At 32.0% G+C, this 23,292-nt stretch overlaps 4 protein-coding genes and 2 long non-coding RNA genes across 8 annotated transcripts; 2 read left to right on the top strand and 4 right to left on the bottom strand.

Moving 5' to 3' along the window:
• Positions 1 to 1,684: 1,684 nt before the first annotated feature.
• On the top strand, positions 1,685 to 5,220 carry LOC134278729 (uncharacterized). The gene is made up of 8 exons (XM_062761019.1): positions 1,685 to 1,711; positions 1,888 to 1,971; positions 2,077 to 2,227; positions 2,474 to 2,661; positions 2,910 to 2,999; positions 3,214 to 3,318; positions 4,639 to 4,754; positions 4,968 to 5,220. The coding sequence occupies exons 2-8, from the start codon at positions 1,896 to 1,898 to the stop codon at positions 5,190 to 5,192; spliced, it is 951 nt and encodes a 316-aa protein (XP_062617003.1). The 5' UTR covers positions 1,685 to 1,711; positions 1,888 to 1,895; the 3' UTR covers positions 5,193 to 5,220.
• A 2,482-nt stretch (positions 5,221 to 7,702) lies between these two features.
• Positions 7,703 to 8,408, bottom strand: LOC134278728 (uncharacterized). The gene is made up of 2 exons (XR_009994508.1): positions 8,342 to 8,408; positions 7,703 to 8,048 (listed from the first exon to the last, which is right to left on the bottom strand). It is a non-coding gene; the product is annotated as an uncharacterized LOC134278728 (long non-coding RNA).
• Positions 8,409 to 8,715: 307 nt separating this feature from the next.
• On the bottom strand, positions 8,716 to 10,070 carry LOC134278726 (uncharacterized). 2 transcript variants are annotated; one of them, XR_009994507.1, is made up of 3 exons: positions 9,990 to 10,004; positions 9,526 to 9,747; positions 8,716 to 8,881 (listed from the first exon to the last, which is right to left on the bottom strand). XR_009994507.1 is itself a non-coding variant. In XM_062761018.1 (3 exons), the coding sequence occupies exons 1-3, from the start codon at positions 9,965 to 9,967 to the stop codon at positions 8,726 to 8,728; spliced, it is 381 nt and encodes a 126-aa protein (XP_062617002.1). In that variant the 5' UTR covers positions 9,968 to 10,070; the 3' UTR covers positions 8,716 to 8,725. The 2 variants fall into 2 exon arrangements, 1 of the variants encoding a protein (XP_062617002.1); XM_062761018.1 differs by having other exon boundaries at positions 9,965 to 10,070.
• Positions 10,071 to 12,187: 2,117 nt separating this feature from the next.
• On the top strand, positions 12,188 to 14,769 carry LOC134278725 (uncharacterized). Its single transcript, XM_062761017.1, has 5 exons — positions 12,188 to 12,305; positions 12,451 to 12,666; positions 12,962 to 13,109; positions 13,341 to 13,406; positions 14,696 to 14,769. Exons 1-5 carry the CDS (start codon positions 12,303 to 12,305, stop codon positions 14,737 to 14,739), a joined length of 477 nt encoding a protein of 158 aa, XP_062617001.1. The 5' UTR covers positions 12,188 to 12,302; the 3' UTR covers positions 14,740 to 14,769.
• Positions 14,770 to 17,115: 2,346 nt separating this feature from the next.
• On the bottom strand, positions 17,116 to 19,108 carry LOC134278724 (uncharacterized). 2 transcript variants are annotated; one of them, XM_062761015.1, is made up of 5 exons: positions 18,979 to 19,108; positions 18,239 to 18,439; positions 17,747 to 17,894; positions 17,340 to 17,405; positions 17,116 to 17,235 (listed from the first exon to the last, which is right to left on the bottom strand). In XM_062761015.1, exons 1-5 carry the CDS (start codon positions 18,979 to 18,981, stop codon positions 17,204 to 17,206), a joined length of 450 nt encoding a protein of 149 aa, XP_062616999.1. In that variant the 5' UTR covers positions 18,982 to 19,108; the 3' UTR covers positions 17,116 to 17,203. The 2 variants fall into 2 exon arrangements, with proteins under 2 accessions (XP_062616999.1, XP_062617000.1); XM_062761016.1 differs by having other exon boundaries at positions 17,116 to 17,232.
• A 3,040-nt stretch (positions 19,109 to 22,148) lies between these two features.
• LOC134278723 (uncharacterized) lies at positions 22,149 to 22,947 on the bottom strand. Its single transcript, XR_009994506.1, has 2 exons — positions 22,841 to 22,947; positions 22,149 to 22,625 (listed from the first exon to the last, which is right to left on the bottom strand). It is a non-coding gene; the product is annotated as an uncharacterized LOC134278723 (long non-coding RNA).
• Between the last annotated feature and the right edge of the window lie 345 nt (positions 22,948 to 23,292).

Raw genomic sequence — 23,292 nt, 5'->3', positions numbered from 1 at the left:
ATAAAAACATCTTTTTCTTCGAAGGGACGGCATTGGAGCGGAACGAAATGGTACATATATTTAAAGTAAGTTATAAGTGAACGATTAATCGCGCCAAGTCTTCTGAGAAAGGCCTAAAATACCCCAAACCCGAATTTGCCTCAAAAAGAGTGTCCTACCCTTCTTTTTTTATACATACACATACTATATATTTACATTAACTTCCAGTGCCCGTGGTCGTCTGGAGCTTTTAATTTTACTCAGGGTAAATTAATTGTAAAAAAAAAATGTATACCAATGAAATAACAAACTATAGCACTGTATTTTTTCTCGTTGTTATTGTTTTAGCAGGTTGTTCAGTCTGGAAAACAGTTCTAAATTGCGCTACACAAAATTTTGGGTATGCTGGCTGCTCCGCCCTTGACGTTAAAATCCATTTTGTCGTTGTTAGCAGATTTCTCTACCGTCCTTGATTTTTTTACGATCTCCGTATTTCTGTTCAAAATTATATCAAAGTTGCAAAACATGAATTTGAAATGAAGTTGAAAAATTATACACTTAAACTGAATTATTTTGGCTCTTATTATGGATCCACGAAGACTTAGAACGTTAGTGTTACATATTTTCAATATCCGATTTCGTGACTGCTCCGGGTACCCCAACTATTGACGCAATTATATACCATTGTAGAGAAAATATCTAATATTTGTAAAATATTTCTTGCTTTTATTAATTTTTAGTGTATGTAAACGTATATGCAAATTTTCACAAAAAGACGTTCATTAGAAAGCAAAATATACACAATGTCTCAATAATTTTCGAACAGCCCTCGTATGTACATGTATTTTAATTTTAAAAGACAGCTTGATTATCACTCTTTTTTAACCCAGATATATTTAATTACCGAATGTTTCAAAGGCATACGGCTGATTTGTCGCTGTTGTTTTATAACACGAACTACGTCTAGGATCAAACGTTTAAAATCACAGAACAAAATCGGCTGCTCTAATAATGTGCAGTTTGATGAAACTTAAAAAAAATATTAGAATAATCTTATCAAGAATTTTTTCAGTTGGCGCTATTTGATTGGGTCAGTCGCATTAGTGGAAACAAAGGTATTTTTATTTTTGGCCTAAGGACTGTAATAATTAGTAACAGGTTGATCATGAAGTTGGTTGAGAAATTTCACGAGGCAATCCTTTTCGGCAATATGATTGATGATTTACAAAATATTGAATCGTTCCCCAATAGCAATATATATGCCCTTAATGCAGCACACATTTCCACATTTTTTTCGTATAAATAGTGAATTAAAACAAAACGACTTCTACATTCTGTTTCTTTTTGGGCATTTGTGTACAAGTACATACTTTTTATTCATTTTAATTTTTAGTTTAATTAAAATTGTCAATTTCAACATCTTATAAATAAGTTGTGTTGTTCGACGCATTTTATAATCTATTAACAGATAAAAATAAATTAATAAGTGTTATTTAACACATGAGGACCTATTTTGGAAATTCCGCAACAAAATAAGGTATGTTGCTTTGCTTATGTCAAAACATTACGGTCAATCAAATGGGTTTCCCCCAAAATTTGAATTGGTAATTAAGTCGCTCCTTCATATTAACCAAAACATTTGCAACTGAAAACCATATAAAATGATCGAATATTTGCTTTGTTTGAATATCTTGGAGAGTACAAACGGAAAAGGCTTCAGTTTGAAAGAAACGTCTTCTGCGCTGTTCAATAATCTTCATGCTGATTTTGCATCAGTTTGAGTCTTATTCAGGCCGCTAATTGATTTAAAAAATGACAAAATATTAAATTCTATAGTACTAAATGTTTAAAAGAAAGTGAGTAAAAAGATATAGAATAGCTCAATATTTCAGCAATATTCTTTTTCAGGTATAAAAATGGTGATTGTGTTGATTATTTATGCCTTGGTCTTTTTTACAAGTCATGGATTGAAATTAGGACAAGAAATCGAAAGTAAGTTCTTCTAGGCTAATGATATTTACAAATACTTTGTCGGAAATGTATAGCTTCAAATTCTATGAATAATAAAAAAAAAAAATATTTTTGTTGCAATTTTAGAGGTTAACGAGTTTGCAACAAAGGAAATGATAGCTGAAATGACTTCAGGAATCACTAGTCTGGCAAGGCGGATCCAAAACACTAATACAATATGTATTGACGAAATCAACAGAATTCGTAACTACGTCTGTGCTAAATGTACCGGAAACCCGTGAGTGTTCATTTTTCAAAATTGTGAATAATCTATTCCACAACCAGTCATTTATCTCTTTAAAGATTGTGCAATACAAAATAATTTTTCTATTTGTGTTAAGATTCTGAAATTTGTTTATGAATTGAATTTAATTTCTGATGTTTAAATAAATGACATTGACATTGATTGTTGTGCCAACAATTTCAGAAAATGCCATTTCAAAATGTATTATCAATTTTATACATTGAATAAAAATATTTTCAGTGTCTTGCCATCTCTGACCGATATAAAACAAAATTTGAATAGACCGGTTCCAAAGATTTTGAAGCTCTTTTATGCTTTGATGGATGCTTTAACACCCGAGGCAATAGAGTTAGTGGGAGAACGGAAATTCATGATGGAAGAAGACTTTGGAAGAATGGCTGATTATCTTAAATTGGCAACAAAACCAGGTAAATACTGAGTAATTTTAAAACAAAAGCCAGAAATCAAGGATGATTAACATTTAAATTCTTATTATTTAGCTACTTACTGAAACATACTCCAGAAAAAGTCAGGAAATGTTATCGAATTTGTCATAAATAGCAGTATTGCTTTATTTAACTCGATATTCATGCATGAATCGATAGTTTCTTTTCTGTCATTTTAATATCCTGAAATTCCAATTTCGCGTTTTATTAAAGATATCTCTATTTCTAAGAACTAGGAACACCGCTTGAAGAATCAAAACGCATAAGCGAAGAAATCGATTTAAAATTAGGGAATGTGACTACCAACTTTCGTAATGCAGGTAAGGAGAGAGAGAGTTTCTTAACCTTTTTCTTCATAAATTCTTCATTGTGCCTTATTAAAAGATGGATAGGACAAAAGATGCTTATTTCTGTATGGCACCTACTCCCACTGCAATTGTTTTTAGAGATCATTATCTTTTCTGCTCCACTTTATGTGGGTTTAATGTACTTATGGGCTTGCTCTCTATTTGTTATCTACATACTGTTTGGCAGGTGTTGTAGGAAGACGTAAAAGACAATCTACCATCACAATAATCCGATCTTGTCCGCAGTGTGATAGCCTGGATGGTGTGGACATCGAACAATACATTGATATAGGTAAATAGAATTGTTTTGGTTGCTTTTATGTTTGGCTGTGTTTCTGTTTAATTATCTGTGAATTGTCGCATCAGATGCATCTTCTTGCGGATGGTTTACTTAAGGTGCATTTTTGTAATATTTTAATATTTTTTCATTTTCCTGCAAATCAAATTACACACTTTATTCAAGTCATGAATAAAAAAGATTTCTTTTAGAAAATCTTGCTTCTAGAAAACAAGTACTTTTACTTTTAAAATGTCAAATAAAATGAGAAAATGATTCTATATCAAACCAAAGAAACTACATTCTACCAGTCATGTTGCCTGGGTAAGACGTCCTTCAGACACCCTGCATTAGATTGAAAGCCATGGGTCTGTCATGGTGTGAACTTTAAAACCGAAGTAGTGACTCTTCCTTAACCAAGTTCCGGCAATAGAGCAAAATTCACGGTTCTTTTTGACAAGACTTCAAAAACCGTTGTCCCCTGCCACGATGGGCATTAGCATGATAAAGAAACCTGACTGCTCAATGGTCAGGAGTAGAGATGTTAATTCTTAAGTTAATGAGACGTAAATCACATGCCGTCAAACATTCCATTTAATATTTGAATAAAAACTACATATGATTATTAGTAATATGTTCGTTAATCCTGACAAGGTCAGAATCAGAGCAAAAGATTTTTCTAAAGCTTAATTGTTTAAACAGAGGGATATTTGGATATAAAAATATATAATTAATTTATACAGAAAAGGTTTTAATAACTTAGGGATGATGTGTCGATTGATTGATTATACATGTATGTTGTTTAACTTCGCTCTCGAATTTTTCTCTCAAATAGAGACGCCACCACTTGCTGGTGGAGAGCTGAATATTTTATCCTGTGATCGGCACTCAGTGCCATTGAGCGGGGAGCTCGAGGGGTCTTTTTCGTGCCAGCATCTACTGCGATAGGAGACTTCGGTTTATTCGGTCTCATGCGAAGGACAGGTTTCCACGTCCCACAGTGGGATACGAATCCGCTACGTAAGGATTAACTTCTTACTTCGCAACTCTGGAGCAGCCGCTTTAACCACTACGTCACGCATACGACTTACATGTGTAAAAAAAAAAACAAAGAAAAAAACTGCGTTTATACATCAAATCTTTACTTGGAAATTGTTAGATCATCATCATAAAAAAAGCCATAGGATAAAAAACTATATTTACATTTTATTAAAAAACAAACAAATTATTATAAGTTAATTTTACATTTTCACCTGATCCTAATCCAATAAAGAGATATTAACGCGATTTTCATGTAAAATTTGAAAATCAAATGCTTGTGTTTATTTATGCTAGTTTGTGGACCAACGGTGTTATTAAGCATCGACAGCATCATGGAATTGGCTGACCGGTATCGACTAATATTTAACACAACATTAGATTTAAATAATTACGACCCAATCATTCAAGAGGTAAGGAATAGTTCTTTAAAAAAACAATAAACGATTTTATTAAAATTTCCAATTGATTGATAAAAGCATGTTTCTCAATGTTGAACTTGAAAGAAGAATGTGTTTTTAACTTTATTTCTATTAAAAAAAATATGCAAACGTGGGGGAAAAAAGAATCTTTTTGCGATTGAAACATTCACATAATTATATCTATCTTTTTCAATTTCATTTTAGGTGGACTTTGATGAAAAAAGTGTCATATATCAACTTACACCGTATTTCAGGGTTGTAGCTGACATCAAAAGTTACAAATATAGAATAGAGCAGACCATCTATACCAAGGATTCAACACCAGTTTCTCTTCATTTCAACAACTTGAACGAAACTGCTAAGTTTTTAGCCGGAGAAATCATGGAGAAACACGTTTATGGTCCAGGCACAGGATTTGGCTTTGCATAATAATGGTTTATGCTTCATGTTTCTTTTATAAATGATCGAATCCATATAATATTCAGTACATTAACATAATAAAGGACTATTTCGAATACGATATTTTTGATTTTTTAAAATCATAATATCGTGTAAAGGGTTGAAGATAAATCCTTTATTTATAGAGAATAGCTACATGTATATATCAGAAATGAAGTCCATATTGCCACAAAAACCTTAAGAAAGGTATTTTAAAACTTACCAAAGAAAACTGTTGGTATCGAGTTTAATTAATCAAAAATTATGTTATCATATTCGTTTAACTGTATATTTTGCACAGCTCTATTAATTCTTCTGTACTTTTTTGCCATAGGTGATTTTTATATCCGTAATTCATCGATCTTTGAAAAATACACTTTTTTGCAATTTTTTGTCTTCAAATAATCGCTTATGATCAGTTATAGGCTCTCTATTCCCTGTACTTGGGAGAAAGAAATTAGATGATGAGTTAGATAAAATATGAAAAAATACATTTAAGGAATGAATTTAATAGCTACCCATTTTATACGGTATAAACTGGGATGGGGCAGTTTACGCTTTATAAACCGCGACGCTGTTTATAAAAAAGCTGTTCCAACCCAGTTTATACCGTATAAAATGGGTAGCTATTAAATTCATTGCTTATAATTTAATTTTTATTCATTTGATGTAAGAAAAAAGATGATTTTCCAGCAAAATGACTTCAATTTGTACAAATTTGAATGTAACGTCCCGCGGATTGATACGTTTTTGACGAAAGTCATTGTGACGTAGGCAACCCATTTTATACAATATAAAGTAAATATTTTATCCGACCAAATACAGCGTTACAATCAGAATTAAATTATATACATATAATTAAAACAATAAATCATTTCTTTGAAATCGGAACACTTCTTTTCTTAAGAACTTAAATTTCAAAGACTTGAAGAGACATACACTACCAGAAGTAGCACTATCTTCAGCATTACTTTTTGATCTCTTCGACTCATGTGAGAAAACGCATGCTTTATTTTTTTAATAACCTCAATTCAAATAAGCATTACCATTTTTGATTTTGTAAATCATATCACTATTACAATGATCTAGTTGGCAAATATAATCTATCATTGGGTTGTATTCAACTAACATATTCCATACAAATCATTAGGGCTTTGTTATTTTTGTTCAAAATTTGACTGTAGAACGTTAAACATGCACTGCATGGTAGTGAGGGAGACACTTTTTCGCTCTTAAAAAATCTCAAATTACTTGAAAGGAAAATGATTGTTCGTGGGCGAGAAAACTTCATATCTCCCTAACATTCATTCGAAAACATTTTATTATCCAAGATGCACGAAATTTCAAGAAAATTAAATGAATAGAACAATGTGAAACAGATATCAGTCATACCGTTAGCATCGCTTATAAAAATTGCTATATTCCTACTTGCAAATTCTGTTTGATTTATAAACCAGTAACTTTAAACCCCATCCCTTATACAAATGTAATTTTTTGGTTTAATTTTACATCTTTGAATCAACACAATCAATCGACGATAGAAAGAAACTAATTCACTAAATACGGTTTTAGTTGCCTTATTGAAACATCACAATCAGTTTTCTTTGCATAACAAAGACAATTGTCACATGACTTTCGCGACCAATCGCATTTTGCCAAACTTGTGATGGATTATACAACTACATATATATATGTATATAGATACATTAATTTCATGAAGTATAATAAAATACTTCTATTGCATAAGGGAATTAAATTGGAAGATTTATCCAACCAAGAAAAGTGATATTTCGAGAGGACGAAGGGAAAACAATTTTTTTCTTGGTTGAATTTTTTTTCACAAACTGATGCAACGAATTGTTTATCAAACCGAAGCAAACCAAGTCTTTAAAAAATGAACACTCGGTTTCAAATTCAGCACTGTTATAACGTCACTATCAGTTATTAAATGTCTATGAAACATTTAACTGAAGTCTTTTTGAAATTCAAAGGCGTTTCCTTGATTATTCATTCAAAGCATCCTTTTCGAAATATGATCATTTATTTTATCAATGCTGCTCTCGGGAGTTTTCATTTAACGAATGAAAACTATTACGGCAAAATTCATGACATTTCCGAAAAAGTTTATTTTATTGAATAACGAAAGAATGTTTTGTTGCCCTGTCACGTGACTGTCTAAAACCTGTTTCAAACATGTCTTGTAGAATAATTATAACGACGTATAATTGTCCGTCAAGTTGTTTCATACATATGGCTCATGGTGGGTAAGACCGGTCAAAAGTGGGATGCTTATATACTCATATTCTTCTGATCCCACTCGTTCAATTACCATAAATCCTTGCTTTTTAGCCTGTTTACAGATTTTAATGGTTCAAAATTTTGTTAGGTTTTCATTTATAAACGTAAAAAAAATAAGTCAACAAAAACTATAAAAGCAATCTTTATGTAAAATAGTTTTAAAAATATTGCTTACCATGTGTTATAAGAGACAAGTAAAAAAGTATATCTTTAGAATTTATTAAAAGATTATATGAAAGCTTTCACAGAGATGAACGTAAAGAAGAGAATATAATAAAAATATCATGACATAACATACTGTCAAAGTGGCAAAGTAAACAACGGTAATTTTCAGTGTCTTCTGAGAACTATTAGGCAAGGAAAGTATCTCTATATTTATGTGTGAATATTGCTTTGGGAAAGGAATACATACTATGGTCTAATATTCTTTAAGGAATAATTTTTTATTTAAGCAGTAATACATTTTTAGAAAGTCCTCGGGTTATTTTCATTCGGTGTCGTCCGCAAACTCCTCCTTCTTCTGATCTAATTCACCGTCTTGCTGATCATCTGCTTGTTTCAAAAAACATGAAATCAATGAATAGCTCTGTGTCAATTTACAAAATAAGCAAAAAATGTTTAATTTTTAATATTAACAATTTATGCTTCAATGCTTTAGTAATGATAGTTTTAATGAAAGTTTACTTTTGAACAAAAAATATGTTTCAAGACAATACTATTGAAATGATTTGATTTCAAAACTTCCTTTCCAATTACTGCGTATATGGTAGGTGGAAATCTGATTAGAGGCCTAAAGATGAAAAAAGATGTGAATTGGGCACAAAGACAGACAATAAACTCACCTTGCGGGTCTCCAGCACATACGTCTTCATACAGGTCCATGTACTCCTCCTTGGTCAGGATATCATCTGTAGGGTAAACATTGTTATGTCGTAAAATTTTTTTTATTCAATGAAATAATAAATCTTTAATCTTACGACAGAGTGATACATTAAAGATCAGTGTGATTTAATTTACTTCGAATCCTTCATAAAACCTTTACTATTATCATCTCTCTCTAGTTTAAAGATTACAAAAAGTAATAAATTACTACATGTATGACTATCCGGTAGATTTCACATCGAGTCATTCGTCATGTATGTTTACAAGTAATTATAATGCCCCATTTTCTCTGAGTACATTATTTGCGAGCAGTATCATTAATTTTAGGAAGTTTTCTGACTAATTTACACACCACTGTTCTGGTCCAGTTTATCAAATAGGTCTTCTAACTCCACTAGTCCTGTACTTTGAATCAAGGTTGCAAATTCATCCTTGCTAACATTGTTGTCGAAGTTCAAATCAAGAGTGTTGAATCTACAGATATCTATATCAGGTATTTCCTGCACAAAAGATAGAATAAATACATATTTACCTCTTACATATTGAAAAGATAAAAATTAATTTATAGAAAAAATAAATTATCTAAAAAAAAAAAAATGGAGAAGACTTTTATTAGAGACGCAATTGTTTCGAGACTTTGGTTATTATTTTTTCTGAATAACGTTCATATTCATACTGCGTTTAAAACATAACTTTATGTAACCTCAGAGTACATTTCCTTTCAATTTAGATTAAAATAGCACAGCCTTAAAAAGTGGCATCAGGTATGAAAACCTTAAAAAGAAGAACTATTTTTAAAAGTTAAGATGTTTAAAATGATAGATGGCTTTTTTCAGACTACCTAAAATTAAGATATTTCTATTTGTTTTGCTACTTTATATTAAGATAGGACTTTCCTGTAAATTACACAATTTAAATCAATCGCGTTTCTTTCATATAGATATCACAGATTTAAAACAATAACTGATTTATTTCCGACTCAGAAATAAATATCAGACACAGTTTAAAGTCAATTTAAATAACAAAAACGTGAATCTCGAATTTTTATTTTTTAGCTCACATAAGCCATATATAGCTTTAAAAATTAAGGAATATTAATACGTTTATATAAATAGTATACAAGAATAGGATTTTTCAAACATACGCTTTCTACTGATCGCTTTCTGTCTCTCCTAAACATGTCCCGTAATCTTCGTGCCATGGAAGCTACTGTAATCACAGTGCCTGCAACCTTTATTGCTCTACCCAAACCACTGGTCCGGGACCTAGACCTTGATCTAGAAGAACGCCTCCGGCCCCACGATTCCGCTTGGTCAATTGTCAGAAGACCAATCAGACAAAGAACAGCGAGGGAACGGAAAATAAGCTAATTATAAAAAAAATTATAAATGAAATTGATTGTACTATGTATGATTAAAATGTTGGCAAAACAATTTTGTCAGAAAAATTCTCACAAGAAATTACAAAAGATAAAATACAATGAAAATATATATATTATAAGAAAATGTATTTTGGCGTTGACTTATACTCTCTACCATATTTAATTGAGGTGAGTTAAATTGTAACTTAATTAAAGTAATTACCATGACTTCAGATGCTGCCTCTCACCTCTAAGATAAAAAATGAATGTTTGGAGAACTTATTTATACTGACGACAACTTCCTTGTGAAAAGAACAATGACGTCAAACATCTTACATCTACCTAATTTCTACTTAAAACTTGGTTTCTTATCAAACTTACTAACATATTTACAAGTATTTTGCATGATAAATTTCATTGGTGCTTTAAAAATGAGTTTTATGAAAGTGAAACTACGTCAGAAACATTTCTTAGAAAGATGCTCTTTGAACGAGGTCAAAATTTGAAACATGTTAAAATCGTGTAACTTAGAAATCCCGTAGATACTATATTATTATAAGTATTTCATAGTTCGAAAATTTTCAGTACGAAAAACATTTATTGTTAGATAAGACTTATTGTTAGATAAGACTTACTGTCGATGATGTATGAAAGAAATAAAGTTTTAAGACAACGTGATTAAGGTTTAAGGATGCCGATTGCCAGAATGTTATCATTTTTACAACGTAATAAATATATATTTGAGTCTGTTTTTAAACAGAAACGTGTACAACATTTTTAAGAAATGTGAATGATAGACAAAACAATGGAGAATACCGTCATGCAGACTGATTTCTTTCTATTTAATTCCATAAATACTCATTAAACAGAATACTGTTTCGCGTAATTACATGAAAATAAAGTTCTCGCGAATGAAAAGTAATTAACAGTATGAGACAATGGTATAAAACGTAATGTTTCAAAATATAGACCTGAATCTATCTATACTCAGAGAGTCGTCAAATAATATGTTATAGAAATCCGTATGCCTCATGTAACTCATAATGTCTCAATTTCTTCAACACATTATTTCAACAAATAGAATTGATGCAAAGCATCAAATCGGCCGCAAACATAACATTTCAAAAAGTACTTTCAATTCTTTAAAGCATCCATGCCATGAAAGCGCAAGATATTCAAAGCTGAAATACTGTATACAGGGAAATTTTCATTTTCGCCCCTTTCACCCTCTTCTTTTTTGATTTAAAACGGGGCGAATATAAATTACACAGCATAATTTCTTAAACAGAACTATGACTGGGCGAATTTAAAACGGGGCAAAATTGTTTGCAAGTGTGAAAGGGCGAAAATAAGACGGGGCGAAAATAACCATGTATACAGTAGTGATCATTTATATTGCAGGCTGTCTTCAAAGCAAAATAAATAATTTTTATAAAATTTAGTAGAAATTTTAGTGCATTTACCCATTAGGCCTAAATAGAGTCATTGATGTATATAATGAAGTCAATGATAAATGTTAATTTATTGTCATCAAAATGAAAATATAGGCCTATCAAGATGAACCATGTGCTGATACATTGGACCTTTGTCAAGTGATAATGCCATGGTTTCTGCAGAGTGGGCTATGCTGCAAAGCGAGGGCGGTGCAAAATGTAGAGAAAGATATCCTTCTGCAGCTGTGGCACATTCAAAACAATTTTTACTTCTTGAACAACTTTTAGATTTTATTTTTCAGCAGGTATACGTTTACGTCATTATAATCCGGAAAATAATGACGATTTTCCTTCATATCTTACACACTCCCAGACTGGGGAGTAGCTATTGTAAAGTCTTTTTATTTAACCATAAATAATCAATTATCTGATGAGAAATGATAATTAAATTAAATCATAATAACAGCAATTGATACTTATGGTTTAAAGCATGTTATTGAAATATTTTACTCCTGATTTTAAAGATGTTATCATTTCAGAATTATTTTAATGAGCCGTTATAAAAAATAATCTAATCTAGTCTCATTTCTCCATGTGCACTTTCTAACACAACCACAAATAGATCGGCCGCTGCTGCGGCCGATAATAATTAAAAAGATTTGACAAATTTTGATAAAGGCAAATCATATCCAACTGTGGACTCCTTTCTTACTTAAAATTTTCAAACAATGAAAATATAATGGTACCTTGATTAAATAATGGTACTTTTAACATATAAGTTTCAAAATTTGACTTTTGTAAAAGAGTAGCTTTCCTAGAAAGCCCTGGAGTTTTAGGTCACCCGATGTCGAATCATCTTAAAGTGGTTTCACTTTAAGGAACAAACTTTAAAATACTTGTAGCAACGAAAGAAAACTACGCAAAAATTTTACTAAAAAGCGTGATAAAAAAAAAAGAGTTGTTTAAAAGTGATAAGTAGATGTTAAGTAGATGCTGATTTTTTTTGGAGATACCCAAGTTGTGATGTCATTGTAATATATTAAGGAAGTTTACCATCAATATAAATACCGTCTACGAAATAACATAAGCATATCTTCATCTTCGCGGCTAGACGCATCATCTGAAGTCATGGTAACTACTTTTTTAGCATGCTTATTTAATGTAGTAGGAAAATATTACCCTTTTAATTTTCTTTCTTTCTTTTTTGGTTATTCCAATATTTTTGAGTTTTGATAGATATCATTAATCTATTTATATTTTTTTAATTAAATATAAGCTCAACTCCCGTTACCTCAATGTTCTTCTCCTGATTTGTCTTCTGACAATTGGCCAAACAGAATCCTGGTCACGAAGGCGCTCTTCACGTTCTAGATCCAGATCTAGTGGCTTGGGCAGGGCAGCAAGAGTTGCAGACACAATATTTACCATGGCTGATTTGGCACAAGTATTCCGTGACATGTTTAGAAGAGACAGAAAGCGATCCGCTGAAAACGTATGTTTGAATATCTATGTAAAATTAAACCACACTAATATCCCTAATATCTAATATTTTTGAGGAGGTTTATACTAGCAAAAGTTAAGGGAATCGGTAAACATATATACCTTAAATTGAGAAAATAATGTTGAATTTCAATCATAAAAATTACTCAATCCTCATATCAGTTGACAATGAATTTAACTGTTGGATTAAAAAGTTACCTGTGAATTTTTAAACAGATTAATTTATTTACGAGTAATAAGAAAGGGATCAAATAACGATAATCTATGCTTTACTTTCTTTTATACAGGCAATACCTAATATAGATATATGTAGATTCACCACACTCGATTTAAATGACGACAACAACGTTACCAAGGAGGAATTAGACACTCTGATACAAAGCACGGGATTACTGGAGTTGGAGGAATTATTTGAACAGCTCGATCAAAACAATGGTAGGTATTTAAAAAAATGAATTGTGCTCACAAGTAATCACATGTATCCAGAAAAAAAGTGAATAATAAATTTTAAAATATATAATATATACGATATTTAAAAGTTTTGGAAACAGAGTAAAAATAATTATAAAAGAAAATTACTATGCACAATTTCCAACTTAATTAAATTCGATTAATTTTATTATTTTGCCGAAACAAAAAGACGGGAAATATTTTTTGACCTTACAGATGATATGGTGACAAAGGAGGAGTACATGGACCTGTATGAAGATGTATGTGATGGAGCCCCGAAAGGTGAGTTTATCTTTTTTTTCTGAGTGTTTGATATTTATTCGACATATTTATGCAATTTACATGTATTTTATTTTCAATATCTCGAGTTGCTTTTTGTACCCCATTATTAGCAAACCTACTTACAATGTATCAACATGAAGAAGAGTTAATTCAAAAACCTTTTTACATGAAAAGAAGTCACTTGAAATGGCCTTCAATTCAACATTGAAACAAATTGACATCGTTTTTCACAAAACGATAATTTATTTTCATTCGTTAATTGATTTTGATTGGATATTTTGCTAGAAAAGAAATAAATTTTTGCAACTGTACAACTTTATCATAGATGTGATGACATCATCTTTTTTCTGTCGTGAACTTGCTTTATTCATTTAACAATACATACAAGTGCCCACTCTCACTTTTTTCCTGACTTTACTTATTACTAATAGAAATGTCAGTGACAGTCCGCTCCCTTTCATTGCAGGTCAGCAAAGGGTAATGTAGCATGTTTGAGTAAAAGAGTAAAAAATAAACTTAAAGAAGTTAGACACCTCCCTCTTATATACACAAATACGAAATAGGATTTTCGAATTTAGACTATTTTCCATTTTTTCTAAAATGTAGATTTTTAATTTTTTTTGCTGGACCCCCAGTTTCGAAAACGGTGCTACGTCACTGCAATATACCATTATCTCCTGTATATGCTGTACATATCTCTTAGTTGAGTTGTACAGAAGCAACATGCTCTACATGTACTACTGAAAATTTCTAAAACGAGGGAAGCTATTGACAAAAAATAGAAAATACAGGAAATCAATAGTCCCGTAAAAATCAACAGTTTGCAAAAATAATAACCATATGGTCGATACAACGACCTTGTTTGCAAATGCAACCATTAACTCCCATGTTGGCTGAGGTTATCATGCAAATTAGGAGGTCAATTCTTTCACCCTTAATAATCCTTATACTTTTCAATCTGCTCTATCATGATATGGAGCACACAGCGGGCATGACTGGTTGACAGGGAATGCTCACTCCTTCCTGAGACCTGATCCGACCTTTGGTGTTTTAGAGGTCCGTGTTTGTTCTATCCTTTAAATTTTATTCCAGTTGACTTTTGAACTAGATTACTGTTATCGTCATAATTATTTCAATTTCCTAAACCTCAGTCAGAAAATGAAGTATTGAAATCGAATCAAATCAATAATAACGAAAGGGGTCATACATCACGTAAACTTCATTTCGCTTAATTTATATCGACAAATAATTCTTACTTCGTTGATTTTTTAACATTTTTTTAACTCTAGCAAACAACCAACAAAACGACAGAGACCTGAAGAAAGATGAATAAACAGAAGACACAGTTTGAAAATAGTTTGAGGATTAGGAAACTTTTCAAATCATTTCTCTTATCAGTATAATACCTTAGAGTAGCTTTCACTATGTATTTATTTCATATACCAACGCAGTATTTCTACACATATAAAGAATACTTTGTCTGAATGATATTCAAAAACACTGAAAATTAACTGGGATTACTTTACCAAATTTACGATTTAAATTGAATGTATATACATTTTTGTTGTATTTTTATTATTCTCTTCACCTTTCATGAGACTTTTTGTATAATCTTTTAATAAAATGCTATAAACAGTAGATATTTGTTTTTATTTGTTTCTAATTACAAGACTGGTCGTCTTTTTAATATTCAAGTTTCGAAATTCAGAAAATGATACTTATGTTTCCAAATCTGAGTTGTGATCAAGGCAATAGAATTTATGTGTTTTATGTGTCTGATGTGCAACATGTTTTATCATTGACTAATTAAAAAAATAAAGTAAATGCAATGTATCATGTGTATTCTTTTTATTACGAATAATGATTTTTAACGACAGGCACGTAGCAACAGGGGGCCTGCCCCCCCCCCCCCCCACTTTTTCCCCAACAATATACTAAATGAAGTTTTGGTGTCTAAGGGAAATTTAGTACAAAAAATTGGTACCGAAAAAAAAATTGGCATCGAAAAAAGAAAAAGTTGGCCTCTCCCCCCCCCCCCCCCACACACACAATAAGGTTTTCGACCTTGGCAACTTTTCTTTTTTCCTTTTTTTCTTTCTTTTTTTTGCTTGTGAACTTTTTCAGTTAAGTAAAAAAAATTCTCTGTCTGACCCCCCACTTTCAAAAACGATGCTACGTGGCTGAACGAATTGAAAATTATACAAATATGGTATCTTTTAAAATATAATTTTCAGTTCGTTAAAAATCATTATTCCTGATTAAAAGAATGCACATGATACAGGAGTATACATGTAGATAAATAAGTTTTTGGAAAGTACTGGGGGATTAAATTGAGATAAACAAACCCTTTCCTGGAATATTAAGTTGACCAATTTGTTTTTGTGGCGATTTGGAATTTTATATAGTATTCCTCAAAGAAAGTCTAGATTTATTTGCAGTCCCAAGACTTTAATCAGCAACTAGGAGTAATTACCTCCTGAAATAAAATATTATCACCCTAATTCTCTAGGCACCACCGCAAGTTAAAGTCCTTTTTAACCCACGGTGATAATACATCCAGTGGATAATGTTAAGGCCTTTTCACAATTGGCGCACGAGCACTTTACAACACTTTGCGATCGGAAAATTTTAGCTTCGCACGAGCTCTCGCATACGTTGCACGATGTTTCGCATTCGTTGCATGCGTTTTAGTGGTCGCATCAAGTCTCCTCAAAACAGTTGACATACACACTATTCAGACGCGACCAAATGCAATCCACGTTTATCGCAATTCAACGCACGAATATTAGCACGAGCGTCTTACAACGTTTTGTGTACTCTCAAGAGTGATGCGCGATTTTTAAAGGTCGTAAGATGAATCGCAACTGTATATTATGCGTGAGTTGTGCGACCATGAGACTGTTGCTCAACGTGTCTCATGTAATCTTGCAACGTTTTACTATGCACAATTTATCAGCTTCAATTTCCCATGCTTTGCCACTAGTATATGTAAACCCTGTATAAGCATCTCTGTTTCAGACCACAATTGACAATGGATGCTGCTTAAACGGGTAGTATATATATATATATTCCCCTTCTCACTCGCACGGTCATTCGTACCATAAAACGCATGATTGCACGAGCGTCTTACGTCCAATCGCATTGGTGCACATTCAATCGTCCGATCACCTGATCACTCGCGCGATCCGAATTTCTTACGAAACCTTTTTCAAATGCGATTATTTCAGCAACAGTTTACGATCCAAATCAAAGTTTTTCGGTCGCACGAATATTTTGTGGCTTCTTCTCGTGCGCCAATTGTGAAAGGGCCCTTAGAGAGATGTTCTACATGCTGCTCACCCAGTTCACAGCGTTATATGGATTTTAATGGATCCTTTCTTTGTCATTTTGAAGGTCCCTTATGTTGGTCAAAACATATGGAAAAAAACGTTGTGTGACACACATTGTTAGAAACAATATTTTTTTTCTAACAAAACAATAGAGAAAATCTGGAATATGGAATTATTTTTTAATTTGAAACTTACATGAATACATTGAATACAAAATGAAATAGAAAAATATCGAGAAAGCAATGATATAATTTTATAAAAGTAGTTCTTGTATTAAGTAATGAATAATGATTTTTCAGTGTCTCTCAAGGATCATAAAAGCAAAACATTTTTGTCCATGTGTGTTCTGGTTTTTGAAAGATAATACATACCCAGTACATTATCATACTTTGGTTTAAATTATATTAAAGAATTATGTTTTTCTTGAACTTTCACAATCCTTTAGTTCCATTTAGTTCTTGTCACCCTTCATATTTGATTTACAGTCTTGCTTGTTTCTGCTTCAAAAAGTTATAATCAATATATAATATACAATATTAACAAATTAAGCTAATAAAAAAGTAAGATACTTGTATGATATAAAGACACATCGAAATAAACTTACCTTTCCCGTTTCCAGTACAAGCGTAGTCATGGAAGACATTATATTCCTCCTTTGTCAGGACATCATCTGTAAGGGAGAAAATTTGCAAAAATATATCTGACAATCAGATTTCAGAATGGAGATTTTTTCTTCAGAAGAATTAACCTCGTTTCAAGTTTCGAACATAAATTAAAGCAAATAATAGTATTCATTTGACAAGATATATAAGAACTATCTATATCATTCTCTGTTTTAAAAAAAAGAGAGCTTCCGAAATGGTCTTTTTTCTGTCTTTAAAAGGTTAATCTTTATATTAAGCTACATTCCAAGTTTAATTTTACATTAAGAAATTCATCTTAACGAGAGTGTTATCTTGATACATACGTAACGTTCGATTTTATTGAAGTAAATTTATTCAATGTACAAACCATCATTCTGATCTAGTTTATCAAACAGTTCCTCCAGTTGCACCAGCCCTGTGCTTTGTATCAGGATGGCAAAGTCCTCTTTGGTAACAGTATTGTCGCCATTTAGATCAAAATTGTTAAATTTGCAGATGTGTATGCGAGGAATTGCCTGTACATGTATAAACAGTTTCAACTAAAGAAAATCATTTCTTTATCCCTGGCATGCATATTCAAAATATTGAAGGTAAATTGAAGATATTTTATGGAATTCCTCAAATGTTGGTATGGCCTAACATATGATTTCTTAAAAACAGTTTGGTTTCACTTTTTTAATTGAATTTTGACTTCAATTATCCCCCTTCCTGAATTTGATTGATTTCACTGCTTTTGATTGATTTTATTTTTGATGATTTTATTCTTGATTTCTTATCGTGATATTTTTCGTTTGAATCTTCCCTAAAATTTTAATAGGAAATAGTTACCGTAAAACATTTTTATAAATATTAAACCTACGTTTTCTGTTGATCTCTTTCCTATTTTCGCGAAGAATTCCACAAGAACACGTGCGATATTTTCAAAGGTGATTTCTTCTTCAGGAACAGTATCTGTATCTAACGTAAGGTCTCTAGCAAACCGCCTCAGTGTCTTAGACTCCGTATGGCCAGTTGTAAGGAGGCCAATCAGGAAAAGAACGCTGTTATAACGGAACCTGAGCTAGGTTAAATAAAATAAAAACAAATTAAACACTAGTAGCTTGATTGATTTAGCATGGACAAGATGAGAAGTTTAAAATGAAAGAGTATAGGACAAATTTTGCAGCACTCTATCGGTACCGAAAAGTGATGGCGTCTGAGTTATATGAGTGAAATGTTCGCGAGGGACGTCAAACAAAAGACAAGCAAGCAAACATACACTGTAGCCAACAGTTTTATGGCTTAATGGTTGGGAATAAAGAAAATTTCAAAGATAACATTTATTTCGAAAGTGAAAGTCCCATCCCTTTGGTCCCGATTTTTTTGTTCTGTTTCATGCATAAATGATGTGTGCTGAAATTGGTCGAAATGGATTGAACGGTTCTAAAGAAGCTGAAAATGTTTAATTGTTCATGCAAGTTAAACGACCATGGACAAAAACAAAAAGCAATGTGTCACCTGAAGGATCCAGGTGACCTAAAAAAAATATACCAAAATAGTGAAAAATTATTTTTACCATAATCAAATCGAGCACAGTAAAATGGAAAAACAAATAATTACCATGACTACTGTGGATGATGCCGCTCACCTCTGAGATGATGATGTCTTTTAGAAGAGTTACTTGTTTTTATACAGGTGGTAGACTTCCTGGTCATTAATAAATTGGCGTCAAAACTTCAATAATCTCAAAAATTTCAGCCAGTCCTTACCAAGATGTGCATATCATTAGCAACTTCCAGGCACCATGTCCTCATTAATGTGTAAGTACTTTGAGTGATAAACTTTCATTCCTTTTTTTTTTTTTTACTGAAGATCAGATTGTGAAAGTGAGAGTACTTGTGATCGATTTGTAGGAAGCTCTTGTTATGTAGCGGTCAAACATGTGAAACTTGTCATAATTATTCATAAAATTCCCTTTTTCTGCAGTAGGAACTAGTTCTTAATTCACTGCAGCGAGAGATGATAGATATCGGGGGGGGGGGGGGGGAGGTATATATTCAATAGACAATAGTTTACTAGTATTCTCATAAACTGTACAAAACAGTATAGAGAGGATATTACATAAAATATTTACAATAAGGCAATTCAGAGACAGTGGTATGAGAACCAGGGTATAATGGGTCTTTGCATTATGATTCTGTTAACCAAAAAGTGTATATATTTTACGCATACTTTAATGATAAACCTTTTCCCCAAAAACATTGAGCAAAGACCCATGGCCATTCATATCAAAAAATTGTTATAGTAAGAGAAAATGATGTTTTTTGACTTAAGTGTTTTTATGCTATTTTATAGACAATTGATTTCAACCTTTGTGAGACTTTTGTGGAGATTTTACATAAAGTATACTGAAATATCAAAGAAACTTTTGTAATAATTGAGATTTAATTTTCACTTTTATTTCTGTCGCAAAAAAAAACCCATTTCGCTCGCCGTGTTCGACCATCTTCCTTGGAAAACGCTTCTCACAATATTCATGCCACATCTTTTTAACCCGTATCAATAAAATCAAAGTTTCTTTGTTCTAATGGTACCCACATCTTTTTGCAATGATTTTGTTTTATATTTTGTAATCCTTCTCAAATGGTATTTGATTATTTGTGAAGACAATACTAATACTCCTTGATACAAAGTTATTTTTGCATAGGTGTCTTGAAAAATAAATGTAAATGTTTATGAGTTTTCCATTTGAACGTTTAAAAATATAAATAATTTAAGAAATTCTTTAGATTTATTTGAAGGTGTTATTAAAATAAATTACCACAAATTCTTTAATAGATTAATTTACTTGGAAATTTATTAAAATAATAATAATGTGAAGGTTATGAAACAAGAGGCCCGTGGGCCACATCGCTCACCAGAAGCTTTGCCCATGCTATTTTTAACCAGATTTCCCCCTTGTAATACCTATTGTGACCCCATCAGACTCCATTTTTAAAAAAAGATTTTTCCTATTTTTTTTTCTATGTAAAACTTCGATTACCCATTGTGGCCCAACCCAACCCCCGGGGGTCATGATTTGAACAATTTAGAATCTACATTACCCCAGGATACCCCAGGATGCCTCCACATAAGTTTCAGCTTTTCTGGCCCAGTGGTTCTTGAGAAAAATTTTTAAGATTTTTCCTATATAATTCTATGTAAAACTTTGATTCCCCATTGTGGCCCCGTCAAACCCCTGTGGGTCTTGATTTGAATAATTTAGAATCATCACTATCCCAGGATGCTTCCACATAAGTTTCAGCTTTTCTGGCCCAGTGGTTCCTGATATGAAGTTTTTAAAAGATTTTTCCTATATATTTCTATGTAAAACTTTGATTTGTGTCCCCGCCCAACCCACGGGGGTCATGATTTGAACAACTTAGAATCTACACTACCCCAGGATGCTTCCACGTCATTTTCAGCTTTTCTGGCCCAGTGGTTCTTGAGAAGAAGATTTTTTAAAGACCGCACCCTATTTTTGTCTTTTCTTAATCATCTCCCCTTGAAGACCTAAGAAGACCTGGCCCTTCATTTAAAAATTTAAATTTCCCTTCACCCAAGGATGCTTTGTACCAAGTTTGGTTAAAATTGGCCCAATGGTTCTTGAGAAGAAGTCGAAAATGTGAAAAGTTTACAGACGGACAAACAGACAGACGGACGACGGTCAAATGTGATCAGAAAAGCTCACTTGAGCCTTCGGCTCAGGTGGGCTAAAAAATTGGTTAAATTGTGTAGATGTATAAGACCTTGAATCATATTTCAGAGATCGTTTTATTTTTACACATTAACAAATATGAATTCCTATTTGGTTGTGAAACCATTCATGACTATACGATCGAAACCGAAAAAGTTTGACTATAATTGCTTTGTAATCATTTTGAACTTCTCATACAGTAGCAATCCACTTCATCCAATTCAGATGTAAAGCGTTTATTATATAACACCAATTTAGTTTCAATTGTCACATGTTTGAAAAGGGAGGGGATACGTATGTATACATGTACCGCACAACTAAATTCGAGAATATGTCTATCAAACATTTTGAGGAAAAAAGAAGCTTTTGTGTCTTGGAGATTCTCTTTCATTTAAAACAGACATAAAAATATGCTGCATTTTAATCTCCCTTCCTATTTCAAAGTAAATAGGTTTGATAAGCATTTTTAAAAAGTCAGTCAGATGATCTCTTCTTGTCTGTAACATTTCTTAAAAAGCTAGAAATATTTGTAAAGAAACTAATGTGTAGAATATTTTCGTTGAATCGTATTTCATGATTATAGGCCAAATATCCGTGTAATTATATCCCTGCAAACGAAGTCTTGGTGGTGTACTGGAATCACTAGTGGTGTGTCAATCTAATCTCTTTATGTATCATTAAATTTTCCTTAAAATAACTTAATTTAAAATAACATATCATTTGAAGTTGTACATCTAGTATTTTTACATTGAATTGTCGATAATATTCAAAGTATTTTTTAAATGATTACAATATGCATCACTTTACCGAAAGAAAAAAAAATAAATCCTTGTCTGAGAATCTTTGTATCCGAGTGGTTCAAGAAGTACATCCCTGATACAAAGGTTCATGTCTCTTGTTTCCAGAGATTGATATGCATTATTTAAGTACCAATCATTTTGGACAAGTTTACAGTATATAAAAGTAATACGCATTGATTTAGCTACAACTTTGAAGGACAGAACTGAAGAAGCAAATATTTAAGACTTAAGACTCGTGTGATTCCAAGATAGGGTCTGAGCAATATCCAATTTTTTATTGGTTTATTTCACAATGTCAAAATCACTGGTCCTACGACTATAAAATTCTCGCCAATGTCATAACTTTTACATTAGTTGTGACTAAATGGTTTGTTAAACATGGTCACATCAAGGTTACCGGGTTAACATTTTTTCAGTTTTCATTTTTTTTTCTTTAAAACAAGTAAATTTAAATATTCAAAAGATGCTGAAAAGTTTCTCTTTCTTGTATTTTCAAAATATGTTCTGGTAGTTGATAAAATATTCAATATACAAAAATCGTTCTAGTTGACAAAGTCCTGATACAATTTTGATGCAAGAATTTCAGCCGACCGTGGCATATTGTTCAAATACAACAGTTCCCTCGTCGCATTGTAAGTGTATATATCTGTTATATTTGGAAGCTTGTATTCAATACCGATCAGTTGCACAGCCAAAGTGTTGGGATCCAAGGAATGTTCATCGTAAGTAACCTAAAAGAATTATGTTAAAAGTTCATATACCATCTGATTGTAATTATACTTGACTAATGATTTTTAACTTATTTACAAGCAATGGTCAGTACTGGAGTAAAATATGCTTATACAATTTTTTTTTCAATGATATGACGTAACGTAACGTACAATATTATGCACATGTACCTCTAACTTTGCATTAAAGTCATAACTTTACAACTTTTTTCACTTACATTATATAAGAAATTCTTCTCTGGACCAGAATACAGCTGTCGTAACTTATCGAGCGTCCATTGTCTTGATTCTGTATCTCTAATATATTTGGCACCACATACTGTTTCAGAAAGAATACTGAAGTATTGAACATGTAATAAAACAATGCAAAAAAAGTGTGCATATATACGGCGCCGCTGGAGGGCCAGGTAAAAAAATATTTTTATTTGTTCGGACAAATTAGAAATTCGTTCGGACGAATTAGTTATTTGTTCGGACGAATTAGATATTCGTTCGGACAAATTAGAAATTCGTTCGGACAAATTAGAAATTCGTTCGGACGAATTAGTTATTTGTTCGGACGAATTAGATATTCGTTCGGACAAATTAGTTATTTGTTCGGACGAATTAGATATTCGTTCGGACAAATTAGAAATTCGTTCGGACGAATTAGATATTCGTTTGGACGAAT

Source organism: Saccostrea cucullata, unplaced genomic scaffold, assembly GCF_032062105.1.
Source record: "Saccostrea cucullata isolate Sc308-1 unplaced genomic scaffold, CSIRO_AGI_Scuc_v1 ctg6253, whole genome shotgun sequence".
NCBI lineage: Eukaryota > Metazoa > Mollusca > Bivalvia > Ostreida > Ostreidae > Saccostrea > Saccostrea cuccullata.
The sequence above is the reverse complement of the archived record's forward strand: the minus strand, read 5'-3'. Positions and strand labels throughout refer to the sequence as shown.